This window comes from Candoia aspera, chromosome 4, assembly GCF_035149785.1.
Source record: "Candoia aspera isolate rCanAsp1 chromosome 4, rCanAsp1.hap2, whole genome shotgun sequence".
Taxonomy (NCBI): Eukaryota; Metazoa; Chordata; class Lepidosauria; order Squamata; family Boidae; genus Candoia; species Candoia aspera.
In genome coordinates, this window is record NC_086156.1 from 78,225,766 (window position 1) to 78,253,162 (window position 27,397).

General features: G+C 38.9%; 1 protein-coding gene across 1 annotated transcript; it reads right to left on the minus strand.

Moving 5' to 3' along the window:
* Positions 1 to 2,365: 2,365 nt before the first annotated feature.
* Positions 2,366 to 25,904, minus strand: LOC134495333 (keratin, type I cytoskeletal 23-like). The gene is made up of 8 exons (XM_063300700.1): positions 25,351 to 25,904; positions 16,422 to 16,504; positions 14,120 to 14,276; positions 8,690 to 8,851; positions 7,794 to 7,919; positions 5,722 to 5,942; positions 4,669 to 4,691; positions 2,366 to 2,726 (listed from the first exon to the last, which is right to left on the minus strand). The coding sequence occupies exons 1-8, from the start codon at positions 25,762 to 25,764 to the stop codon at positions 2,626 to 2,628; spliced, it is 1,287 nt and encodes a 428-aa protein (XP_063156770.1). The 5' UTR covers positions 25,765 to 25,904; the 3' UTR covers positions 2,366 to 2,625.
* Positions 25,905 to 27,397: the final 1,493 nt, after the last annotated feature.

Consider the following 27,397-nt stretch of genomic DNA (forward strand, 5'->3'; position numbering starts at 1 on the left):
GAGGGCACTGCTTAATAGAAGGGGCCTGGAAAATGCTCATCCTGTTGGGTCTGTTGGGGTGAGCAGAAAGAATTTGAGACAGGCAGCCTGTGCTTTGTAGGGCGTTGTAGGTGCTAACCAACACCTTGAATTGCACCTGGAAGGCTATGGGGACCCAGTGTAGCTTGCCAGGGAGTAGTGTTACATGAATGTTTCATGACATGCTCAACACTGCATGCATTGCCACATTCCAGACCACCAGCTACATTGTTTAATTTTCCAATGCAGTTTACCAATTTTATACATATACATATACATATACGTATACGTATATGTATACATATACAACATATACATATACATACAGTATACTATATGTGTGTGTGTGTGTGTGTGTGTAAGATCTGTACAAAAATGCACATATTCATAAAAATGATGTAACCTGTGTTATATTAGAGGAATTATTTTTCAAAATCTATTCAGGGAAAATTACAAACAAATGTGTATGTTTGGAGGAATTCACTCTCAAATTCATTTAAAAAATAGGTGATTTTGAAAAGAAAAATCTCTAGCTTGATAAACCAGATTTGCAAAAATCAGAAACTGCAGAGAGAGAAATTATTGGCAATGGGCATGCTGGCTTTGAATTCTGGGAGTTGGAGTACATGTGCCTAGAGGTGCTAGAGTCGGGAATGGCTGTGATAGACAATCTAACTCTGATCATTTACCTTATACTTTCATGTCCTTTCTTTGCCATTATTATTTCCTTTAATAGTATGTGTATAGGTGTATGAACAATGTTACATGCAGCATTAGGAAGCCAGGCCCATCTTAATTTATCCAGGAGCACTGAGTGCCAGATTGACTTGAATGGGTTGGCTCTGGGTGTTAATCTGAAAGAATACATCAATTCACCCAATGTTATCTATCTGGTATTACCAGTTCTCCTCAGAAAACATTAGGTAATCCATTTAAGTTTTTTTGGAATCTTCCTCATGCAACCAGTAGTTGTAGTCATGAACTGGTTTTGACATGCTCAGTGAAAGAACTGATTTATGGGAGTACATTTTGCTGTCCTTTTATGGGCAGCTTTAAAAAACATAAACCAGCTTCCATGGAACCCTGGTTTTCTCCCTCCCAGACTCTGGGAGGGCATAAAGATGATTTTACTTCATAATATGCTAAAACTGGAAGGAACAAAAAGGACACACATTTCAAACCAACACATAAAGGTGATCTGTTTTCATGCTAGGCTCCCCAAAGATCAAGCTAGGCATGTATCAGCTCATGGGTCAGGGTGGTTTTTCTCCCAAGTAGGGCTTTGTGTGGGGAAATGAAAGGATTATTTGTTTTGGCTATTCAGAAGTTGCATTCCCTCTAAATTGTTATTAAAATCAATTATGATAAGATTTATTTCAGAGAGGGCCTTAGAAAGCCCTCCTTTGCTGGAAGTTGGATGGCCGTTGTCAGGACTGTCATATTTGCCTCCTACATTATATATCCTGCATTCAGCCGGACTAAATGACCTCTAAGTTCTCTCCCATCTGTAAAATTCTCTGATTCCATGTGTAGGATATTTTTAAGGGTGTAAAGAAACTCGAATATAAAGGGAATATGAAGTCACACTGGAATCTACTAAGCAGGGTATTTGACATGAGAAATGTTCTTCCCTATGGAGCCTGTGGGTAGGCACTAGTTCCCCACTGATTTCCTGGGGAAGAAAAACCAAAAGCTTTTCTCCTTCCAGTGCCAGTTCCTGCTAATCAGGTTTCGGTGTAATGTGTAATTAAGCAACTGGAAGCAGCAAAAGGCAAGAAAGATGACCATCAAAAGGTTAGTATAGAGCAGTGTTTCTCAAGCCTGGCAACATTAAGGTGCGTGGACTTCAACTCCCAGAATTCCTCAGCCAGTCTTGCTGAGTTGGGGAATTCTGGGAGTTGAAGTCCACAAATCTTAATGTTGCCAAGCTTGAGAACCTCTGGTATAGAGGCATCATTTATTGTTCTTTGGGTATAGAGGCCCAGCAATTATTAATGTACCTCTTGTGGACAGTTCTTACCTCCACATAATGTCTGGGTGTGCCAGAATTAGTTTCATTCATAGTTTGATCGATTTGCCTTTACCACAACATTTTAGCAGTTATGTCATATAAAGACAGACTACCTCCAGAACACTCTCAACTTTTTTTCAAATTTTCTCTGTTGAATCTCTTTGAAAACTTTAATCATGATTTATGACTAGAAACTTTTTGGACATCTTTTATTTTTCTGTGGAGATCCTATATCATGAGTAACTTGCCAGGCACACTTTTAAAGACACAACTCTGCAGCACTTGCTTCTGGGATGAGCAAACTTATTTGCTAATGATCAAACTTAGCAACTGCAATTGTTGGGAACCAGAATAAATTAATGATACTTTTATTTATCTTGAGGTTTTAAAGAAGTAAGATACAACAGAAGATGCTAAATTATTTGCATTCATATTAAATTAAATTACATATGGATGACAGATTGAGAAAAAGAATTCAGGAGCCCCAAAGAATGCATACATACTGTACACTGCCTATAAGGAATAGAACTCTTCTCATTAAATAGTCAAATCTGAATACGTTCCACAGATAAATGATTTTTCCTTCATGTTGGAAATCATGTGTGCCGTTTGATCTCAGTGGTATGTGTAGAGACTACCTCTCCATCCACAGTCTCTTGCACAATTTTCTTTAGGTTCTGATTGCTTGATCCGTGTTCTGGAAGAAATGTGGTCATGCGTTAGTAGAGAAGCAGCATTGTACAATTAATTATACAAATAGGCTTGAGATGAAACTGTGGTGTGATGGGATTAATAGAACAGTTGGGTCCTTCCCCAGTTTTAGAAACTTAACACTGAAATGCACACACACAACCTAAATGTCCGGAATAAATTGAAAATGCAGTACGTTTGCATCTCACAATAAGATGCATGTAGTTGCAGGTGTTTTATAGTTCAGTTTCACACTCAGTAGTGCAGTCCATTCCAAATGGACATCCGCTAATGAGCTAGGCTACAACTCTCAGCATTGTCAATGACTGCTGTGAATTCTGGTAGCTGTAGTTCAACAGACCTAGAGAGCACCAAGTTGAAGAATGCAGCAGCTGTAAATCCAGCTGGTTGCCATGAGACTTATTCCCACAATTGCAGCCTCAGTCTTCTTTCTTTCTAAAGGAATTTGATTTGTGGGATATAGAAATATTTATTCTAAGTATATTTTGGGATGTTTGCAGCACTGAAAGCCCAAATGTCAATTTTTAAATAAATGTAATAGATTTGTACTTTGAACAAATGTAATTTGCTCTCCACCTCTGGATTATTTTGTATCATTCATTCATTCATTCATTCATTCATTCATTCATTCATTCATTCAGACTTTCTACCTCCAAAGTTCTGTTCACCTTCCTAGAAATGAGTGATACATTCATTTTAGTTCATGTAGTAGATGTTGTATGCTCTGTGTATAGAAAGGTGAAATATAAATTGAATACACAGATCAATAAACATTAATGTGAAAAGACTTGTACGACCTACATTCATGCGTGCATACTGTTCCTTTCAGGGTAAAAAACTTTAAGCAAAGTGCAAAAAAGGAGTAAGAAATAGTAAGCCAAAGAGATTAAAGGCATGAGGTAAGAAACAGAAAAGGAAATATAGCTAACTAGTTTACGTTAACATCATCCACTGTACCTCTTCTTGCAACCATCTTTGCTTGTACCACATCGATACACCACTTCACATGTTGCCTTCTGTTCTATAAACTTCTTCCTTCTTTCTTGTGCAAAGTCTCATCAATTTCACCCAACTGTGACTCTTTCTTCCTTCATTCATACCCATCTGTCTGTCTATCACATAAACATACGTATGCACACATACAGATATCTTTTTGGGTGTATGTGTTTATGTGTGTAGGCATGTGTATGTAAATGACTATCTACCCATCCAAGTAACTTAACTGAACCATAACCCAAGCTTTTCTAGTTCACATTTAGAGCTTGGTGACAGCCAGTTTGATTTACATAATGAATGTACAGTTCATACACTTGTTGTAGAACTTTTCTCAAACTTCCATTTTACCCAATTGTGACCATGAATAGATTGCCAAAGACAATATAAAGAAATGTCAAACCATGATTGGTTGGTGCAAAGACATATTGTTCAGCATCCTGTTTCCACAGTGGCTTAACAGCTACCTCTAGGAATACTTTCAGACTTGCAAGATTCTTTAATGTAACCTTACAGTAAGATAGAGCTAGTATTCAGTGTTATACTTCTTGTCTGGACTACCTTGAAGGGCTAACCTCAATCTTACAAATCTGAAAGTACTCCTCCCCTCCTTTCCTTTTACTCTCCAGAAAACTAAGGAGGGTCCCTTCTGAGATGCTTCCCACTCTCCTTTTCCTTCTGCAGGCTGAGATGCCTTTTACATGATGGTTATCTAGACTGTGGCTCTTCCTCCTGTCTCCCAAGGTCATTCCCATATACCATCACACTTGTTTCCAGCAACTGGTATTTTGCAGCTTGCTACTTTTGATCCTGAGATAGCTATATGCATCATGATTGGCAGCTGTTGGGAGCTTTAATCCTATGTTTATGTATTAATCCTCCTCTAAAGCTGTTTGAAACTTTTCCTACAAAAATAGAATCTAGATTATATTTACCTCTAAAGCTTGCGCCGGTCTTCCTGTAAAGTGATAAAGGGAATATCAGTAAAAATGCTCTGTGCAGATCTGTTCCATATCGCTAGCCATTATAAGAAGTCTGTGTTGTATGCAGCAAGATACAATAATAATAATATTATAATAATTTATTTTATTCAATTTATATGAATGCCCATGTCGTCGTGGTGACTCTGGGTGGCTAACAGCTGATAAGAACACAAACAACAGCAAAATAACTGGCAGCCAAGGTAAAAACCCAACAACCAGCAATTAAAATAGCCATCTCTTGGACTCTAACTGACCCCCACCCCGGGAACCCAACCATGTCTTCAGGGCCTTATGAAAGGCCAGCAGGGTCACAGCCGGTCTAATCCCTGGGGAATGATGCAGGCTCCACGACAGAAAAGGCTTACTTCCTGGGTGCCACCAGATGACACTCCTTGATTGACTGGACCCATAACATGCCTCTTATACTGTGTCTGATGGTACAGGTACACACAATTGAAATGACTTACGGTGTTGCTTTCATGCACCCCTGCCCCCCCAGTTGCCTCAAAGAACCCTTTTGCCTTCAAATACAAAGTCCTATAGAGCCCTAATTTTTTATCCTTTAATGGCTGCACAGCTGATAAAACAACATGATCCTCTCCAGGCTGGAAATAGCTCCTATGCTATTTCCAAGATGTCAACATTTCTTAATGAAAGGAAAATAAATCCCTTTAAAAGAAATAGATCAAATGTGAGAGGAAGAAAGGCTTAAAATCTCATGAGAACTTTGTGCCCAAATCTTGTGACAGAACTTAGAAGACTTGGGAAATTCTTTGGGAGCTTGGTCATTACATAAGCTTGGTGTCTATGATGGCACCAGGCATCAAAAAGGGTTGTGATAATTCCAACTGCATTTTACTTGGAAAGGACAGCCATTGCCCACCTTTGAATTTTGATCTGAAACTTGCTTTCAGAATTGTTCCTTCATTAACCTCAGTTTTTAGATTAGATTCCAGTTACAAGTTTATTCTTTCCCTTTTCTGCCTGAGGTTGACTGTGCCTTACCCATCAACATCCCCATCCAGAAGCTGGCGATAAGTAGAAATTTCCCTCTCCAGACGTGTTTTTATTCCAAAGAGGACCTTGTATTGATTATTTTGACACTTGATATCATGCCGAAACTTGCTGAGCTCTTCTTCACATTTAGAGATGAGGTTTTGAATACTTTGAAGCTGGAAAGTATAGCGAGACTTGGTTTCTGCCAAATTGTTTTCTAAGGCGAATTTCTGAAAGAACAAAACATGCCAACAATGTTATATTTTCAAACTGCATAACTACGTAGCAGACACCAAGAAACATGCTTATTTACTGGATATGTGTAAATGACAGCCTCTGTCTATAAGCAGTTGTTGAAATTATATCTTTAAATGTTGTCTATAAGTTATTATTATTTATGTAGAGTGGAGAGATATTTACTCTTCCCTTTCTATCCTGGCTTCCTCTCCTTTCTATTTAAATTTAGAAAATAAAGTGCTTGGAGCAACAACTTGTCTTTTCAAACTGCCATGTTAATTAGTGTTGGTATGATTTAATCATTGCCCGATTGCACAATTTTTGCTTATGGAGAATGATTATCTTTTCAGTTTTTTTCTAATGATTGTCAAGTGCCCCAGGCCAGTGTCTGCAACATCAGTTCCTTCAAGACGGTTCAGTTTTTCAGGAGGGATTAATGTATAATAAGATTCAGGATTAAACAAGGAAGGAAAATAGAAATAACCATCTGTAGGACCATGTACAGATTCCCTTTTACTTCCCCACTGTTTAATCACAACCATATTCTGTACATTTAATGCAGACAGGCAAAATTCCTACTTTTGTGGGCTTTCTCTTTCAGGGAGACTCAAACCTCAGAACAGTTCTCTCTTTAAAATCATACAATCTTAGGACAGCTTGGGGCTCTTTAAAAACTTATACCTGTTTCGGCTCTAAAACCTTTACAGCAGAAATCTGAATCCCACAATAGTAGAAGCATTTCCAGTGAGACTTCTGCCTGCCATACAACGATGAAATGGCAGAGAAAGTAAAAGGCATATATTGGACTTCCTTGCTTCTTGGTCTGTTGGAATTTCAGAACCAGATCCCGCCAATCAAAAAATGTACTATGCTATTCCAAAATCTACTTCAACAAGAACAAGCAACCTGTGCTGCCACTCTACACCCCCCTGCCCCCCAATCTGTTGAAATAGACCTCCTCTATGCTTTAGCATTGGTGGATGGGGAAGGGGTCACCCAAAGTAAGTTTCCCAGAAGGAAACTTGCACCCCTATTTTAGAGCTTAAATTTTTATAAAGACAAAAATAATGCCACAAATCAGAATATTGAGAGCTGTGAATCCCTACATCCCTGATCGAGAGTGGCATGGAGATCCTGTCTTGGTACCAGAACATTGGATTACCCTGTTAATTGTATTCTATTTTTTTTTCTCCATGAAGTAGCTGGATTAGCTCTGGGAATGCTATTTAGCATTCATTCATTCATTCATTCATTCATTCATTCATTCATTCATTTGCTACACTCATATTCTTTCACTATGCCATATTGGCTGTCCATGTTCAGAGGCAGTGCATCTGTTCATATCCAATGCTGAGAACAAATACAGGAAGGCTTTCACTTGCATATCTTATTTCTGAGCCTCTAAAGGTATTTGGCTGGCTGCGAACTGTTAGATGGTCTTTGATATGATTTAGCAAATCTGTTTTTACTTGTCTTGCAATTAAAGGAAAAAAGGGCATGCCACCTAGATACAGATGATCCAGCTGAAGGCATTCATATGGATCCACCCAGGCAATTGTAATGCATTCTACTGAAAGATTTCTGTTCTTGTTTACCCTGTCTACAAGTCCCAGCAAAATCAGCCATAGATGCTTTATGGAAAACCACAGTACAATATGAATGACAGATTAAGATTACAGCAATGTTTGCCCAAGTGTTGCCTCCAAATATGTTGGACTACAACTTCCATTTGGCCACTGTGGACAAATATTATGAGAGATACATTTAACACATCTAGTGGACATCAGACTGTGCAAGTTTGAATTAGAAGACCAGAAAAAAATAATAATGTCCTTGGGAGTCACCTTATTTAGTTCTGTCTGGAAATCAATTTCCAGGGTTTGCAGTGTGCGATTCAACTCACTGATTTCTTTCTGGCTGTTTTGTAGTTCTTCCTGGTTGTGTTGCCCCTCTGAAGGTTCATTTCCAATCTGTGTAAACAGAAAATAAATAAAAATAGATGGAATAATTGTTTAGACCTAGCCAAAAATGAAATTCTCCACACAATTTTCGAGCAAGATACTGAGTGTGTAATTTATATGGATTTCTCCAGAAGAAGAAGAAGAAATTGTCAATAATTTCTCAAGATCAAGTCTCTTCTTTAGCAGTGATGGCAGCACCACTACTGAAAAACTCCATGCGGGGAGTTCCTGCAAGATGTCTTCCTTTAAATGAAAATGTGAGAATTCAGAGAGGCTGCCAACTGCCCAAGAAATGGTTTATACACCTCTAGGAAAATTTTCAATTACATAAGTGTAGGAGCACCACATTCCACTCGTGAAAAACTTGCCCTAAATCTCTTCTTCGAAATAATTTTTGAAGCCAAATCCTCTTTCATCAAATTCAAGGAGAACTACTAGTAAAAAAGCAGAATAATTTCTCTGTACCACAATAGTCTTTATGCAATATAGAGGTAGAATGAATTAAACTTGGACACTGGCGCATTGTGATGTGCCAGCTTAAGTTAAGATACAGAGGAAGTTTCAAATGTTAGGAAGGTCAGATGTCATGGGGGAGGGCTTCATTTCCGATCGAGAGGTGGTGCTTCTTAACTCTCCATATCTAGTCAGTTATCTTGTTTGTACATTTCAAATGGGTGTGAAACCACTGCACCCTGAGACCTGATCCTCTTCTGTAGATAACTACGGTATCAAAGCTGCAACCCTAAAGGATTTCTCCATCTTGTTTTCTGAAAGGATACCTGTTGTTGGAACCAAGAATCAAGACTTCGGTGGTTTTTTTCAATTATTGCTTCATAATCTGCTCTTATCCCTGCCAGGATCTTGGCCAAATCTTCTTGTGGAGTTTTGTTCACCTTCACATTCACTTTGAAGTCTTCGGATGAGCCATGTGCTTGCATATTCTGTATATGACAAAAGAAAGAAGGACCTCAGCAAAACCTCTTCAAAACACAGATGGCAAAAAGTATTCTGCTGTCTGAGGCGCAGAGCAAAATAATGCTTCTTGACATGCTGTTGCAAAAGACAACTGGAGGGGAGCTTCAAACTGTCTTTGACACAGAGTTTGATTGCACTGTGTATTTGTAAAAAGCTTTTTGATACTAGCAGTTTATTTTTTCTAATCCTAACAGAATTTGCTTCTTTTTCTCATAGCTGTTACACCCTGGACTGATATTTGCATGGAGTGATCCATCCTACCCCCCAGGTTTCTTTTCTGATGAGTCCATTCAACCTCACCAGGATTTCTTCTTTTGTAATTGTTGCCCTAATTGTGCATGTTTATATAATCTAGAGCAGGGTTTCACAAACTGTGTGGTGTGAAGAATCTTTTACTTGTAATTGTTATAATAAACCCGCCTTTCCCAAAATTCCTTTGTATTGTTCTCATTGTTCATTTGTGTTCATTATAGTGTTTGGATTTTTAGGGGAGGTGTGTAAGATTACACTAAAAGGAGGTGTGATGGCAAAAAGTTTAGGAACCCCTGCTCTAGAGCTTCACTACAAAGGTTATTTAACATGAACTACTGGCCAGCGGAAAAGAGGAAGACCTTCAATGCGATGGATTGATACTGTCACAGCAACAATGGATGCAAACATTGGAACAGGTATATGGCGCATGACTGAACAGCATTTCATTCTGTTGTACATTGGGTCGCTATGAGTTGTAAACGACTCGACGGCAACTAACAACAACTGGATAGCTCACTATTTCCCTGGATGCTGGCTTAGTTAAAAAGAAATATTTTAGTTAGAAATATGTTTTGGGCCAAGCATGACACATAGTTTCTCTGTAAGGTCAAATAATATTTCCCCTTTAGGAAAAAAAAAAGTGGTTGCAGGCATACCTCAGTTTATATTGGCATGATAAACAGTTTATTGGCGGAAACTTGGAAGATCACAAGGATATGATATGTTTGCCTCTTCCATTTATATTCTGCCAAGAGAACCAGCCTGTTCCTAAAGTATCTGAAATATTGTAACAACTAATTTAACTGAAACTTGCCTAGTTTCCTCAGATTCCTTAGAAGGATCTGAGTAAGTGTGAAAGGAAAATACTATATTGACCTGGTCTTTTATGAATAATGGGAGCACCATATTCAATGGTATAAGAAAAGTCTGTGTAAGCTCTGGAAGATATTCCAAGCTTCTATTGTAAGCAATTTTGGCAGTTGTAATTTTGATATTCTGGGAAGGCACCAAGTTGGAGAAGACTACCATCCCAAAGGCCAGTTAATGGGAGGTGTTTCTCCAACCTTCTTTTACTTATGTGGTGTTTCCGGAGTTTTAAGATGAAAGTGCTGGTTCTACAATTCATACTATGAATCAAGATAAAGACCAAGGGGAAAAAATCTTTCAAAATCAGAATGGTGCGATGTTATCATCCCCAATGACCCACTGTCTATGGTAGCCACTGCTGTCTATTTCCTAGAGTGCCCTGTCGCATCTCAGCATAGCATGAAGGCTTCCCAAAGAGCTAATAAGGTACAATTAATAAGATTAAGTGTGGAAAATGTGCTTTCATAGTTTAGCAAATAAACAATGGGGTTGACAGTGGAAAAGCAGATGATATTGGAACTGGGGTGGTTCAGGATAAATTCACACCTATGTCTCTGGATTATACTCCCACTTATTAAAAAGTAATTAAGTAAACCTAGGATATTAGCCTGGAGAAAGATTTCCAACAAACTATTCCAGATCTGTGTGGCCAAGGCTGGTTAAACAGGATTTTGATCGTCATTTAAAGATGACATAAGGCATATATATGTATATGTATATATACTGTATATGTGTATATATACTGTATATGTGTATACAGTATATATAATATATAATATCTCCAAACTGTCTCAAGAGTTGACTAGACTTAGCTAGAGAAGAAAGAATTAGACTCAGGCTTAACTAAGGATAGGAATGTTTCCTTCCTTATTTCCTAATGTTCCCTCCCTCAAATAAGGAAATCATTTTTAAACCCCCTCTATTTTGATTAATTATTGTGCATAAGATATTTAAATGCAATTTGCTTAGCCTTCATAGGTTCAGACTTGTCCTTGTTCTTGCTGATGTGTGTGAAGAAATCGTTTGATGTTTATTATTATTATTAAGGTATTTAACACTTAAAGTAAATTCTCTCCCCCACCCCTCAAACAAGGTTGTCAGGGTGGCTTCCAAAGAGAATGCTAAAATAATTACATACATACCTAGATGTTATTTCTTGGTTTCCTTTGTGGACCAGGGAAGAAATGCAAGCATAAGACATCAAAATAACCCATACTATGCAAACAAAAAGAGGGAAAATTGAAGCAAACTGCCATGTTTTTATAGGGTTGGAGTTAGAGCTATATGAAAAAGGAATGTAAAGGAAATGTGGCCTGGTTTTCTACAGAAGCAGCTTTGTGATATATAGTAAATTGGACTTCACTTGGCATGGTAGGCAGCACATAATCAACACCACAACATCTGTCTTCTTCAGGTAAAACCCAGCACAATAAGCATTTGTTTCAAATGATGACCTCAGAAAAGGACATGTGTTTCTGAAAACTTCATACATACACATAGTTTGCAGGCATTTTGAAAAAGTGTATGTTAAGTATTCTTACACACAAACAAAAGGTATTCACATTAGAATATTTTTTTTAAACCTGCACTGGAAAAAAATTCATTAAACAGCATTGGAGAAATGCATGTAAAGAAAGTAGCATGGAATATATTATTTGAAAAACACAGTATGCATTAAGGGAACTTGCCTATAAATATCCATTTACTAGAGAAGATTGTGAATGGGTAAATGGATGAAGAATCTTTTTTTTTTTTTAATGACGAACTGCAATATTGTCTTACAAATGCAGAGAGTAAAAAGAACTGGCTTTATACTGATGTGAAGAAGACAAAAGCCGGCAAGCTCAGGAATGATAGGCTTGAGACCAGGCTAGTCCATTACAATAGCAATGTCCAAATGCCAGCCACATCTCAATCTGCATTACTAAGTTGGTTACCATGTAAAGGCAGGAGAAAGAGATATAGGTTCTAAAGCTTGGGACTGCTATATATATGGTAGCCTGAGTCCTAGAGTCTGTAGTAGCTGGTTTTCTTTCTTTCTATCTGCAATGAAAAGACCTCTACGATCTAAGTCCTTGATTCTTTGTAAGCAAGCCTTCTAGCTCAAATATGGGTCTGATTCATATACTGTATCTCTAGAGCAGTGTTTCTCAGTCTCAACAACTTTAAGATGTGTGCCCTTCAACTCATAGAATTCCCCAGTTAGTCATCCTTAGAACAGAATGTTGAAATTAATCAGGCCTAAATTAGGGATAATTTAGCTGTCCTGCTGATTTCAGTGGGTCTGGTCTATGCTCAGCTAAATTTGGATCTGAGTCAGGCTGTTTGTTTTCAAGGGTGAGGTTTCAAAAATGTCAGGCAAAAAACTGAAGGGATGACATGAAGGTATGTGATTTGGCACACACAGAGACGTTAACTGGAGATGCTTGTGATGGTGAGGATGACACGCATACCAATTACATGCAGAGCCACTGTGCCAGGGCTTGTACAAGGAAGGCAATTGGATGGGAAGGTCTGAAACAGAGAGAGCGTAGGATGCAAGAGTGCACTACTTTCTGCTGGATGTATTTTTGATTGTGAAAGAATACCAGGGTTGGCCCAGAAGTATGTTGTGTTAATTGCTTGATGCATAGTTAAGTCAGGCTTTGGACGTCCTGAATTCTTAGCAAAATCTAATTCAAACCTTCTTTTTCTGGAGGAAGGAAGACTTCCTCTTCTCAACCTGAAAGTGTTTCTTTCATTTCAGTCACCCATTTTACAAAATGCTGTTTCCATGCAGAAGATGTAAAGGTTCTGTATAATTACCAGAGGAGCAGCTGGATGAAAACACCTAATTACTATGTAAACAATCTAATTATGAGGCAAGCCAAACTGGTTTGGTAAAGTTCTCATCATTGCAGTATCTCCCTATGTTTTGCCTATTACTGGTGCCGCAGGAAATGATGCTGTAATCAGTCAGTTTTCAGAGTGCCCCCAAACTTAGAGGCACTGTACTAATGGCTTGGTGAGAGGAACCAACTGCAATGTGTCTTTCTAAAGATATTTTTGAAGCACCAAATAGCATCAGCTGATGCAACACTATCTCATATTGCTTTTCTGATTTACATGTATATAACTGGTGCTACCTTTGAAATTTAGCTATGGGATCTAGCATTAGAGTTTCAACAAAGCAACTGATGTATTTCATCTGTTTACTGTATATCAGATACTGTTGTATTTGGAAGAAATGGTTCCTCCCACTGTTAAAGGGGCATTAACATTAATTTTAAAATTCTGGCATTTAGATGAGAACTTCCTATAGTGGAAGAATGTAGACCAACAAAAGGAAGTAATTCTCATAGTACATGGTTGTGCTATGGAATTCTCTGCAACAATATCCCATGATGGTTGAGAACATGTCTAACTTTAAAAGGAGATTAGGGAAAGTCTTAATGAGTCCAGATTATTTCTGATATCAGAGACGGTTGCTGAAGAACCTAAACAGAAGAGCACTATTGGATTCATGCCTCTTTGGCTAGTGTGGGAAAGAGAAGGTTGAATGAGATGGGCCAGCAATGCTGTTCTGGCTTATACAGCAGAGTGAAAATTCAGAGTGTCAGATTTAAATTGGCAGGATTTAAATATATTAAGCATTTGTCTGCTCAGATATGGTTAAAGTTACAATACTAAGTGGTTCTAATCCTTGCTGTTTTAAGTAAACAGTTATATTTGATTGTGTGTGCGTGTGTGTGTGTGTGTGTGTGTGTGTATGTATGTATGTATGTGTATGTATGTATGTATGTATGTATGTGTATATATATATATATATATATATATATATATATATATATATATATATCAGCTTAAGTCTCAAAACTGCAGTGATATTTTTTGGACCTGACAGGCAAAATTCCCAAACAGAAATCATATTGATTCAGAAGGTTCAGTTCTCAAAACAGCTTATATTAGTATCCTCCAATGCACTTTACTATATTTATTCAACATTTATTACTGTAACTTTGTGTTAAAATAAGCATGATCTATCATAATTGGTTTCTGAACAGATGATGATCTGATGAGGATTTTAGTAAGGTGTGTAGTATGTAGCTGGGGGAAAGGGAAGAAGCTTGTCTTACTGCCTCATGTTCTTTTTTTTTAAGTATGTGATCTTCTCGCAGAGCTTCAATTTCCATTTCCAGGTCAGTTATTATGATGGTCATGTTGTCCAGCTCCTTACGGATGTTTTCAACATCGTTTTGCACACTTTGCCGGAGGGCTTTTTCAGCCTCATACCTTAACCAAAGAGAAAAGAGATACAGTTGAATGAGGGAGACAACAACCCTGTCTTGGGCTTGAACCTACAACTTTCAGAAGTATACTTCTGTGCTCATTTTCTGTCTCCAAAGCATCACTGCTCAACCCAATCTTCCACATTCTACAAATACGTTGAGATTCAGTGAAAGTCAGCACATTTGTGGAGAAGCTTGCTAATCAGCTCTGAAGGGTCCTGTTGTTTTTCAGCAAGCAACAGTTAGCCCCAAAGGATTCCTTCTGTAACTAATTTGAAATGCAAACTTAATGGACAAATTGGTGAAGAAATGGGGTGAGATGGTTGGCTGTATTACACATCATTTTTATTTTGATCATTTGGGGAATCACGATTTCAAAAGTATAATAAGAGTTGCTTTCCAGACTGATAAGGATACAGAAGACTGTTATATAAACAGTTTCCTTGTTATCAGTGAAGATACCAGCCTCCTCCCCAGATCATAGGAAGGCTGATAGAAAATTAGAATGTCTCCACCTTAAGGTACATGAGGATATATTGGTTCTAAACTGAAAACAGTTCAGTTACTAGAATTCTTGAACCCCACCTCCATCTATCTCAAAAAATCTTTTAAAGAGAACTCAGAATTGTGCTTAGAAAAAAAAAATCACTTTCAGTTTTAGGTAGCTGCCAAAGACCCTGACAAGTATTGTGTATCATCCTATGATAAACTTCCATTGTACATACAGAACATGAAGTACACCTCTCAAGGCAGACTGAAATTATACACTGCAGCAGTTGGAGATACTGAAAGACATTGCCAGTCAAAATAGATTAGTCTGTGATAGCATGGTGCTATCCAAATGTGTTTTATTTGCCATGCAAATAAATTGGGAATTATGGAAATTATGGCAACTGAAGTCCTAACACAACTGGACTACACAGGGTAGAGGAAGGTTGGTATATTCAGTGCTGACTAGATGAACCAAGGTTCTGAGTGGGCATAAGACAGAATTCTGTGTTCCTGTGATTTTGATCTGGGCAGGTCATCACAGTGTTACCTTGTACAACTAGATAGTGCACAACCACTGAACCAGAGTTACCTAAATTGTGTAACTCAGGTTAAACTGTTGCACGCTGAGAAATTGCCCCAGGGAAAATTTAAGACAAATGTTTTGATAGCTCCATCAAAGGAGTTGCTTGAAGTCCATTTGCCTGTAGAGGTTGATGATGACCAGGCACAGAGGTTTACTCAGAACACAGGTCTCAAAGAATGCATGGAATGCATGACAGGTTTTGTCTTGAAAACAAATGTTGTCTGAACATCCAGACAAATCCTATTCAAGTGTTTGGCAGCACAACAAAATTCCTTAGATGATGGGCTTTTGTACAGTAAATTAGAGAGCAGGGCTGGAGGGCCATTTCTTAAAGACATTGTAGCAACATCCTGAATTTCAGAACTTTCACGGACAGGGAATTGGACTAGGTATCTCCAAAATTTCTTCCAAATTTATGACTATATTGCATAACCTGCTTACTTTGAGGACTGGGTTCACATAATACATTTAATCATAAACTAACCAAAAGGGCTGTACTTGCATATCAGGCCAAGCCAGAGGGAAAAAGAGAACAAATAAGAAACTAAAAAAAATTAACTATGCATGTTGTGCAATTGCAACCACAATGCTTTTAATTGACCTGGCTAAGCATCACCTTAAACAAGCTCTCCTTAACTTGTTTTCAGAGGAGAGGAAATTAGAAAAGTAGGCAGTTTGTGTTGCCTATGTAATTCCTGACATCTCCCCTGGCATCTCCCCTGGCATCCAGGAAAGGCAGCACAACAGCCCAAAACATCCATCTTCATCCATAAATCCACAAGCTAGTGAGTAAGAGGCAGAGAGGAAAGCAATTACCGTACCTCTCAACCCAGGCTCTTGTTTCAGAGCAGCAGGGTTGCTGGCCACTAATCTTCTATCTCTTGGATAGCAAACAACAGATGGTATAACTTATGCTGTCCATTATGATTATAATCAAATTTAATCTGAAACATAATACTGAAGCATAGATTAATCTTTTATCCATACTTGAATTGTTAAGAATCAGAGACCAGTTTTACACCTTTGTCTGCATCTGCTTCCAAGAAGAGATGAGGAGCTCAGGGAAAAACTTACTTGAGCCTGAAGTCCTCTGTCGCCATCTTGGCATTGTCAATCTGTAGAACAAGGCCTGCATTGGTAATCCGTCCAGTCTCAATCTGTAAATAACAAAGCATTAATCTCACTGTAGAGGTAGAATGAAAGTCTCATGATCTGGTCTTTTGGTAGGCTAAGAGAACTGTACTTTCTTTTTTACCTCTGGAATGCACTCATGGGTTAATCTAGTGACTGAATTAGCCCGGACTGTGGTTTTGCAGAATACACGGAACCAAAATGTAACCAAACCAGCTGGATATGCCCAACACGATTAGCCATAAAATAACCATGCTAAAATACTGCACATTGTGCCAATGCAGCCATTGGGTTTTTAATTGATTAGATTAAGTGCATTACCTGCACATAACCATATTAATGCTAAAATACAATTAGGATTTTCTCATTTTTCTATTTGTATATTTAATAAGGAATTTCAAAGCCAAATTAGAAAAAATTGCTTGCCTAGAGTTTGAAACTCAAAATGCAAAACTGGAATGTGTTAGCTTTTCAGCACCTCTTGTTTTGATTTTGGTTGGCTTCAGATATGAATGTTCCTCTTCCAGCTGTCAAATATTCATTATCATTGAAAGGTAAACATATTAATTACAATTGCATAATACTATATTCCACCAGAAGAACAGATGAAAGAAAGCTGGTGATGTTCTGCTTTGATTGGGTTGTGGTGAACATTAAGACATTAAGAATGTTCATGTTTCTGTGAGTACTTCTCCCTACTTTTATTCATTACCCAACATTTCCTGCAGGTGATGCATGACTTTCAGTAACTTGCACATTTTACATTGAAGAACTGGGTCACAAAATTCAGTAAAGCACAAGTAGTGAAGTATAACTACATTCATATGCCAGTCAGTGATTGTAGTAAGGATCAGACACTCATGCCCTAGTCATCTCCCATATAGACTATTGCAATGCACTCTGCATGAGGCTACCCTTGAAGATTATCCGGAAGCTACAGCTGGTTCAGAATGTGGTCGTGCGAGCAATCTTGGGTGCCCCAAGGATGGCACATGTAACACCTTTGCTGAGGAAGCTGCATTGGGTGCCAGTTTGCTTCTGGTCCAATTCAAGGTGTTGGTTATTACCTTTAAAGCCCTACATGGCATTGGTTCAAGTTGCCTGAGGGACCATCTCACCCTCATTACATTGACCTATCCCACCCGGCCAGGCAGAGAAGGCATGTTACGGACCCCAGCCATGAAAGAATGTCATTTGGTGGGGCCCAGGAAGACAACATTCTTCCCCCAGGGATGAGACAAGCCCCCACTCTCCCAGCCTTCCAGAAAAGGGTGAAGATCTGGCTCTGCCATCTCGCATGGGGCATGAGGAGGAACAACCAACCCTGGGGATGGTTAGCACCCTGAAGATGCTCCCATAAATTAAGATCTTTTTAGCACCTCTATCTTGGAGTACATTTTTATGGAAGAATATTGTTTTATTGTATTTTAATAACTATTTATTGTTTTAATTGTAAACCACCTAGAGTCACTCCTTGAGTGACTAAATATGAAGTATAAATAAATCAATAAGATACAGTATTTCAAATATCTTCAGATTTGAGTATTGATTTGGGAAACACATGTTGGATAAATTCATATTAAAATGGAAACTGATATAAGATTTGGGAAGAATTTTGTGAAGAATAGAAAGGTGGAGAATGCTTGGCCTGTTGGTGAGAGGAGAAATTCGGGAAAATTCGGGAAAATTATACCTCTCCAATTTTAGTCAAACCATAACCCTGTAAGCTATCAATAACAGTAACCAACAGGACCATCAAAAATTATAAGAAAGTGCAGGTGAAGCACTGAGCACTGGGACAGCAGCTGTAGCAATGCCTTGTTATATTAGGGGTATCTCTGGGGTGTGAGAATACCAAGATGGGGCAAATGAGAAAAGTAGTATTGTGCTGTCACAACACAAGCTCCATCCCTTTTATAGGTGCACTGCAATGTTGCATCCTATGAAAGGGTCATGACATTTTGTTAAAAACATCAGATCCTGTTTCAAATTTATATACAGCAAAGGTTCCTGACTACCGGTGACCATAAATGTGAATGCCAGGTTTAAATTTAATTTTAGGATCCCATGGATGCTTCCTGGCAGAACAGCAAATGCCACACCACCTACAGAGGGTGGCATTAGCAACCTCTGCCGTACAGTGATCAGTGATTCTCAAAAGCTTTCAATAATCATATATCATTCTACACAAGGAAAAAGCTGTGAATTGCTAGTTATATAAGGTATGGGTAGCAACTTAAGATACCCTTGACCTGAAGCATCCCCAAAAGACCACTAGAATCATGGTGTTGGAAGAATCTCTACTGGAAATGCATTCACTGAACAGGAGAGAAATTTTTGTTAGATAGGCAAGATGTGCCTCAGGGGTTGTCTGAAAACACAATACAGGAGCCTCTAACGATCAGCTTTGGTTCAGAAATGCTATTAAAAATCTTTCCTTCAAAACTGATATACTACATGGCAGGAAAAGGGCAGTAACTATAACCTTACAACCACTGACCTATCTTTTTTTAGATCCCTGGTTGAGGGAGCATCTAAAAAAACTCTGCTTAGGCTTCTGGAGGCAATGCATATAGCAAATTACACTAGATGAAATTCCTTAACCTAAATATCAAGTTCTCATGTTTGTTGCACTGACATACAAATTACATTAAAGGCCCACCTTGTCTATTCATCTCTTTCTCTCATCCTAATACCACACATATTGCCATAATAAAAAAAAACAATAAAGTCCACTTAGGGAATATTTCCAGTGGAATTAAGCAAAGCTAAGGGTTTTAGGAGCCTTTCCTCCTGCCCTCCCCTACCCCTGGCCGATGCAGGGTCTTTAACCATTTTGACTTAGGGAAAATTCTTTCAGATACCCAGATGGAAACAAAACTCATCATGAATCATGTTAAAAGGAAATTGGGTGGTGTTATGATTATGGGTGGTTTGAAGTGATGTTGAGGCAATACCTTGCCAAACACCTATTATGCAAATCCTATGTGATGTGCCAGAGGAAGCTGCAAATCCCTCCAAGGGTATACTGAAAGGTGAATATCTCCTTAAGCCAAAATGAGTCACTAAAATGGAAATCTTGATTCACAGAACTCTATCCTGGATGAACTAAATTCCTTGCTTCCATTAGTGTATTTGTGATGGACTTGTTATCTATTAATTCAGATTCCCCTCCCAGATACACAGGAGAATAAGGGATAGTGCGTTGTCATATCACAGATTCTATCCACAACCCTGCCAAACACAAACAAGTTAATATTTGAAAAAGGAGATGTGCTGTTGTTTCTTGCACCAGTTGTATCAGCAGATGTAAGCCTAAGTGTAGGCCTCAGGCCAAGAAATGGGTCAAGTTTTGGGTGTGAGTGTCTAATTTTCTGGAACTGTTTCTAAGTGTTTCCTCCAGGAAATCCAGCAGTGGTAACCAAACAGGAAGGGTCTATATTGACATTCAGTCAAGGAAAGGCAGGAGTTTCAGGAAGCATCTACCTTATTTAAGCAGTACAGTATGATTAAGTCTGCGAGGAAATGAAGGGGAGGTTTTACAGCTAGGATGTCCAGGATGTATATTTACTAGCTCATGACAGAAAGAGTGATAAGTCTGGAATGAAGGCAAACTAATGTCTGAGAATAGTAAACTGTTACTTCAGGCATACCTATAGTTTTCTTTGTTTGCAGATGTGTACAAAAGGAACAAAGCACACTTACATAAAAATTAATTAATCAATTGTGTGCCATCAAGTCATTATTGACTCTTAGTGACCACATAGATAATTTTTCTTCATGACAGTCTGTCTCTAACCTGGTCTTTCAGGTCTTCCAAGGGTGCGCTTATCGCCACTGTAACTGAGTCCGTCCACCTTGCTGCTGGTCATCTTCTTCTCTTTCCTTCCACTACAGAAAAATAGTCACCATTTATAACTGTGTGGCTTATTACCTCACATGAAATTTTAGCATGGGCCAGGAAGAGGACTCCATCTAACAGTGCAAGTAGATGGGTCAAAACCTGAGGAGTTTAAAGGCAAAACAGTCACAAGGACCAGGCGAGGAGTGACAAGGAAGAGAAATTTACAGCTGGAAATTTTTCTTTTCTTGGTTCTGGTCTTTTTTGCTGGATTTGTTTGTTGTGTCCTGAAAATTATTCTGTAGCTGTCAAAGTTGTGACTTGGAAGCTGAAAAACATCCAGGCTTCTTTCTTGAGATCAGAATCATATCCCTCCAATCCAACTTAGACAACCTTTTTGAACCAGTGAGCACACTAAAACTTTCAAATGAGATTGTCGGCATTCTCACAAAATGAGTGCCATGATGGGCATAGCCATTCACACACTTTCATTTACCAGATGGCAAACTGTAAGGTTGTTTTCTACCATCCTCTCTAACTTTCTTACTATAGCCTTAACTTATTTTCTATTTTTTCTCAGCACACGAGTACTTTTCCAGATAAAGCACTGAGTTGCTTCAATTTTATGAAAGCCTATGGGACCAATTTCCATTTTTGGAAATTATGATGACCTAATTATGATTAGATTATGATGGCAAGAGAAATATCCACACTGCCTCGGTATGGATGGGCACTACTTTGCCTACCCTGTTTTAATCCCATAAAATACAAAAAAGATAAGGGGATATCACTGTGCAGTTTGAATTATCTAGCCCTGAGAGCAGGGTTGCTGAAACTCATGTTTCAGAGCTTTTTCAAGTGTTCTCTGTTCTACTTCATAAACTAAACTGCAACTTTATGCAAAGACTCACTCCTCATCAGACACAACAATGTGAAGTCAAAAGTCATTATTCTAATTAATTACAGAGGTTATTGCCTAGCTGAAGAAAGTTTTATTGCAAGAAAATTTTATTACAAAGTTTTATTTATTATTTTTGTTATTAGACCTGAGCATGGAGATACGCAAGCACGTAGGAGCATTCTTGTACTTCCCTATCAAATTCTTTGTGAGACTAAGGACTCCTGTTTTAATTATAGGGATGTCAAATATTTGCAGGAACTATACATGTGTCTGTGTGTGTCCTAAGGATTGTTATAATTAGAATCTATTGGCCTCTGTATTCACAAACATCCATTTTGGGAACTCCATCTTCCTGTGTTAAGAATGGCAGACGGATGCTTTGGTAATCTTCTTATTACCAGTTTGCTACAAGTTGCTTACTTCTGTGTAACAAAATATATTAAGAACAAAGTATACAGGGCATTAAAAAATTATCCCCTCCCCCCCCAAAAAGACCCTTACTGTATGCTGATCTTACCACAGTCTTGGCAATCTTTGACACTATTTTACAAAATTCCTGCCATGTGGGAATGGACAAAGCTGTCAGTTTCAGTTTTGCTAAGGTTCTCATTTCTTCAGCATAAAGTTCATGTCCACATAAGCTAAAGTTTGTTTTTACCAGTGTGCAAAAACATTTGTATGCATTTTTGTGTGCCCCCCCCCGCCATATAGACATTTTGCACATCCCTTTCTCAATGTTTGCAAGCAATCTCCTCTAACATTGCATTTTGTAGCACCTTTTCCAAATATTTTAACTCATTTGCTGGAGAACTAAATCTCAACATTTAAGAAAACATGGATTTTGATGCATGGCTTTGTTCTAGCCTGCATCGAGATCCAGGAAGTGTGAAATACGTTGGTTGGTATTACAATGTAAACCAACTTCATTTCTTCCCCTTGCCCTAATGTTGAGCAGATTGAAGGGTACATGAAAGGGTACATGAAAGACCTTGCATCTGAAATACTTCATTTAAGCCATGTCTTCTTCAGCTCTTCCCACACTACAAAGCAGCAGTTCGTTGAGGAGGACAGACACATCTATACATATGCATGTAAACACAGAGGCACACCAGCCCTAAAGCAAAGAGAGACAACAGCAACAGATGAACGGCTACTAAAAAGAAAAAGGATATCCCAGGGTCAGTGAAAATGGGCAAGCTGTAATGATAATCCTCTGACTGTTGTCACCTACTGAAGAGAGGGTGATTCAGTTTTATCAGTAGGGTACCATTCAAATTAGGTTGGGGTTCACCTGATGAAGTCTCTTGCTATCCTAATATTCCTAATATAAAAAGCTAGCATCTCAAGAGATTACTACTCTGGCAATTTCACACTGACATTTAGTTTCCAGGGAAGAAGGATTATTTTTTTTTAATAGAGGAGTATTCAGTTTTTCAGCATGCAGCAGTCTGCTTCAAGATATTTGTTTGTGCTGCATTGAGAATGAGGCACGAATAGTGCAAGGGAATAAATGAGCTAAGTCAAAGGCAGGGGTGTCTACAGAGAGGGGGTTAAAAACATTAAGAAGAACCATGCAATAAACATCTTGCTCTTTTTCACGTGCATTGCAACATCATTGGGCAAGAGACGAGATGTACGCTCTCCTGTTCCATATACCGAAGCTGACCAGAACTGCAGTTGTATCTTATGTCACCAATAGTGATGGACTAGGATTTTTCACTTCACCAAAGAGCCACTAATTAGTGTAGGGGTGCAGAACTTCTCTCTCCCTCCCTCTCCCCCCCTCTCTCAATCTCTCTCTCTCTCTCTCTCACACACACACACACAACTCTACCCTCCAACCATCATCTCCACTTCCTGTTCACTCTGGCATCTGGCACCTGACGCAGCCATCTCACCCTGCCTGATCATTATGTCAGTCTTGAGGTGAGTTCTGTAAAGCAATGATGAACTTTCCAGTGGTAATTTAAAGACTCAATTTTTCTCAGGAGTGTTTAAGAACACAGCTTGCTAATATAATGAAATGAGCAAGATCATTTTCAGTGCAATATATGTATTTCATCCACTGGATTGCTTTTTTATTTTCCTGGAACATTTCACTAGTATTTATCATACTGTAAAGGTCATTTGCTCAAGAGCTCTATCCAGGCATTACATGTATTTGAATATAGCTAATATGGATGTGGCTGCATGTGCTTATTCCACCTCAGCTTTCACAAACACCTTACACTGAATGAAGAGATCTGCAGTGGGCTTCTTGTATTATGCAGAAGCCAAAGACAGGAAGTGAAGCTCATGAGCCATAAGTCCTCAGCCATAAAAAGCCACAGAGCCTCACCTGCCCTTGCCACCAACCAACAAATCAGCATAATCAGATGACCAGTGGGAAACAAATGGTTGTTTTTCCATTCCTTATAGTTCATGTTGCTCAGAATCATTGGTTTCTCACAGCGGGAAACAAGCAACCTTCAGGGAGGATCATTGGGAACAAGGGGAAGCTCCATTGCTTTTCCTGTCATCTCAGGGAGTCTGCTTCAAATCATTAATTTGGGAAATGGTCAATCTTTCCTTTTCTCCCAGCAGCCTATTAAGATTGCTAGGAGGGGAGGGGATAAAAAAATCAGTGGATGTGTACGTTCTGAGATTTCACTAGTTGCTACCCTGTTTGCCTTCAAGAATGCTTTGAAGACCCAGATGTCCCCCTCTTTTGGGACCAGGAAATTAGATGGGCTCATCCTAGGAGATTGAGTATACGTGATTATGCCCCAATTGTGTGCTTTATTTTCATTAATGGGGCTTTTTGTTGTTGGATATTATAATTTATTTTATGGTTGAATGCTGCCTGGAGTCTCACTCTTGTGAGCTGGGCAAATGTATACATATTTAAATTAATTAATTAAATACATTTGCATATATATATATATATATGTATTTGTATACATGTATGTCTATATTTACAGCCTCTGACCCATTAACTGATGTGAGCCTCGCGGGTCAAAACATTTGCCTAGGCAGCCCTGATCTAAACACAAGCAGAAATCTCTATGAAATTGAAACCCACTTTATTAGTGTTCCTGATTATACAAAGGAAGAATATTTAAATGAATGAAAATAAACCCAGTGGAGGTTTCCTCCATTCAGTGCAGGGTATATTGGGGATAAGGGGGCATGTGTTTTACAGAATCCTCTTCTAGTGTAACATCTAAAGGTCAGTGGCTGTTCCATTAATTGGTTCTAACAAGGATTTAGAATTCATTCATAAATCTAGTCTCAGTGTTTTCTTAGAGAATCTTTGCTCTAAACCATGATACAAATGGGTCACCTAATAATTCTGTTTTAAAATAAGTACATTATATATCAATAACAAGAGCCAGTTTGGTGTAGTGGTTAAGGCACCAGGCTAGAAACCAGGAGACCTTGAATTCTAGTTCCGCCTTAGGCACAAAGCCAGCTGGATGACCTTGGGCCAGTCTCCCTCTCTCAGCCCTAGGAAGGAGACAATGGCAAACCACTTCCAAAAAGCTTTGCCAAGAAAACTGCAGGGACTTATCCAGCAGTCTCTGAAAATTGGACACAGCTGAACAGCAGAAAAAAAAATCAAATAACAGAAAAACAAGAAAAGTGGTAACATTATCTTCTATTTAGAATTCAGTAAATATTTTGAGCACACTAGAAGTGCAGTGGTTCAATCTAAAATGCAGAATTTTCTTTCTTTGCTCCCACTACTATTTTCAAGAAGGATGTATAAAACTAAGTGTTGCAACTAAACATTACAAAAAATGTTAAATATGAACATGCCATCTTTGCTGCCCCAGAGCCTAACATCCACAAGTGGAATATAATATAAAAAGATAAAAGTCTCTCTGTTCCCAGGAAAAATAGTAATTAGATGAACAGGTTTCAGTCTGTGCCTACATCTTTAAATATAATATTAAGGCTTCTTCTCCTTCACCTTTTGCTACTCTCTGAATCCACATTTTTTTGTGGGATATTTCAAAGGCATAATTTCAGCAGAAATAACCCTTGGCAGCAATATTTCAGAGGTTTCTAATGCAGCCAGCTGGGCGGAATCAGTCCTTGGATTCCCTCTGGAGAGGAATGTAGAACAGTTGGCATCTCTGCTGACTTACCCGCTCGTGCATGTCTAAGATGTTTTGCTCGTAATCCTTGAAGTCCTGCTTGGTGCTGTGAGACCTCTTCTGGTGCCATTCCTGGATGCAGTCCTCCAGCTGTGTGTTGGCTTCCTCCAAAGATTGTACTTTTTCCAAGTAGGCAGCCAAGCGGCCATTCAGGTCCTGCATGGTCTGCTTTTCGCTCCCTCCCATGAAGAGGTTTCCTTGGCTCCCCCTGAAGGCTCCCCAGCTTGTCCCAGCATTACAGGCCAGCCAGATGGGGCCTCCATATGACACAGGCATGGGAACACCGCTGCTTGCTCCATGGAAACTGCAAGTTCCGTAGGAATCTCCTATATGATGGAAGGTGCATCCTGCAGCATCTCCGAGGGAGCCAGAGGAAAAGTGGTAGAAGCCGTGGCTAGAATTCATCCTGATGTCAGTTAAGACCTGGTTGTACCACCAGCAATTCTGTCTCTTTCCCTCTCTCCTTTTTGACTCACCGTCACTGCCTAAGAAATGTCTCAACCTTCCTGAAGCGCTTTTAAGCCTTTCCCTGTGGGAGTTTCCTTATTAAGTGACTATGCCAACAAGAATTGTGTCATCACTGGTTATGTGTTTCCTCTTGGTCAATTCTGGAAAGCCTGATTAGCCGGCAAATACAATTGTTGTCATTCTTTGCAGAAGGAGCCTAGAAAAGGCTTTTCTTCTCTCTCTCTCTCTCTCTCTCTCTCTCTCTCTCTCCTATTTTAATTATTTCTTTGGCATTTTATCAGTGAGGTGTGGCCAGTGAAGGGAGGGGCATGGAGTGGAGCTGAAACAATCCAGCCTCTGCTTCAGGTTTCTTTAAATCAGAAGAACTCTGTGTTAAGCTGTTTGCAGTAGCAAAAATTACACACGATCCGATCTGGAACTGGAAAAGCATTAGGTTTCCTGCTGTTGTGGGCAAAACCATTGTGTTCTGTTTCTAAACAGCTGCATTTTACAACATTCTGCAACTTCTCACAACCTGGTAAAGCACTATATGTCCTTATCAAATTATTATGTAAACTCTTAGAAAAACAGGTGATTATATAATAAATCCTTCACGCATGTAGACACATTCTCTGCGGAAATTGACAAACATCCTCTTGGTTTGTCTGTCTGCACACCCCAAGGCCAGTTCCAGGTCTAAGAAAGCAATGAGGGAAATGCCCACTGATAGACTCTTTCCCTCTGTTGGCATTTCCTGACAGGGCAAGGAGACATTTTAATTTCTCCCAGAGTAATGCTATGGCCAGATTCATACGACACGCTACCAAATACATTCGCTGGGTTCACATAGCATGTTTTGTCTAAACCAGTCAACCATATGGCTTGACATGATGGTTCATCCAACATGCTGAAACAATGGCTGACTTCCCATATCATGATGTACCACAAAGCCCATTTTAGCCTGTCTTGCATGTTGTGTGAATCCAGCCTATGTGTGAAAAGTTAAGTTACCCACATTTTCTTCTATTTTCACCCATTGCTTTTCTTTGTATACTATGTTTTTTTAGACCTCAGCCTTAACAGTAGAGATTGTCACATCAGGAATATTTGGAAGCTACTTTGAGAGTCTTTTGGGGGTAAGAATAGTTTTAAAAAATATGTTTGTTTTTTTTAAAAAGTGAAGTAGCTCCAACTGGCAGCTTTCTCCCTGTATGTAGGGCTGAGATTAACTAACCAGGAGTAGAAATGAGCAATGGCTATGTGCAAAGTTCTTCAAATGGAATTATTAACAGGATGGAGATAGACAGACAGATGATAGATAGATCAGAATCTAACATCATCTCCAAGTTTCTCTCCCCTCTAGCATGCTTTCTCTGACCTGGCACCATCCAAATGTATTGGACTGCAACTCCCATCCTCAACCTGCATAGCTATCTGGAGGAGCCCAGGTAAGGAGGAAAGTGCCCTAGTATAATCAAAACACAGAATCTAAGAATGGAACTAACTAGACAGCCAAAGAATCTGTATAGTTGGTTTCATTCTCAGGGCCAAATTGACTGTAATGTTGAAGCTATTTGGAGTTCATAGCAGA

Excerpts from the sequence above, each read along its gene's own strand:
- LOC134495333 (XM_063300700.1), bottom strand. The coding sequence starts at position 25,764 with ATGAATTCTAGCCACGGCTTCTACCACTTTTCCTCTGGCTCCCTCGGA. Across the intron at positions 16,505-25,350 it reads TCTTAGACATGCACGAGCGG|ATTGAGACTGGACGGATTAC; the intron begins GTAAGTCAGCAG and ends TGTTATTTACAG. Across the intron at positions 4,692-5,721 it reads CTGGATGGGGATGTTGATGG|GAAGACCGGCGCAAGCTTTA; the intron begins GTAAGGCACAGT and ends ATCACTTTACAG.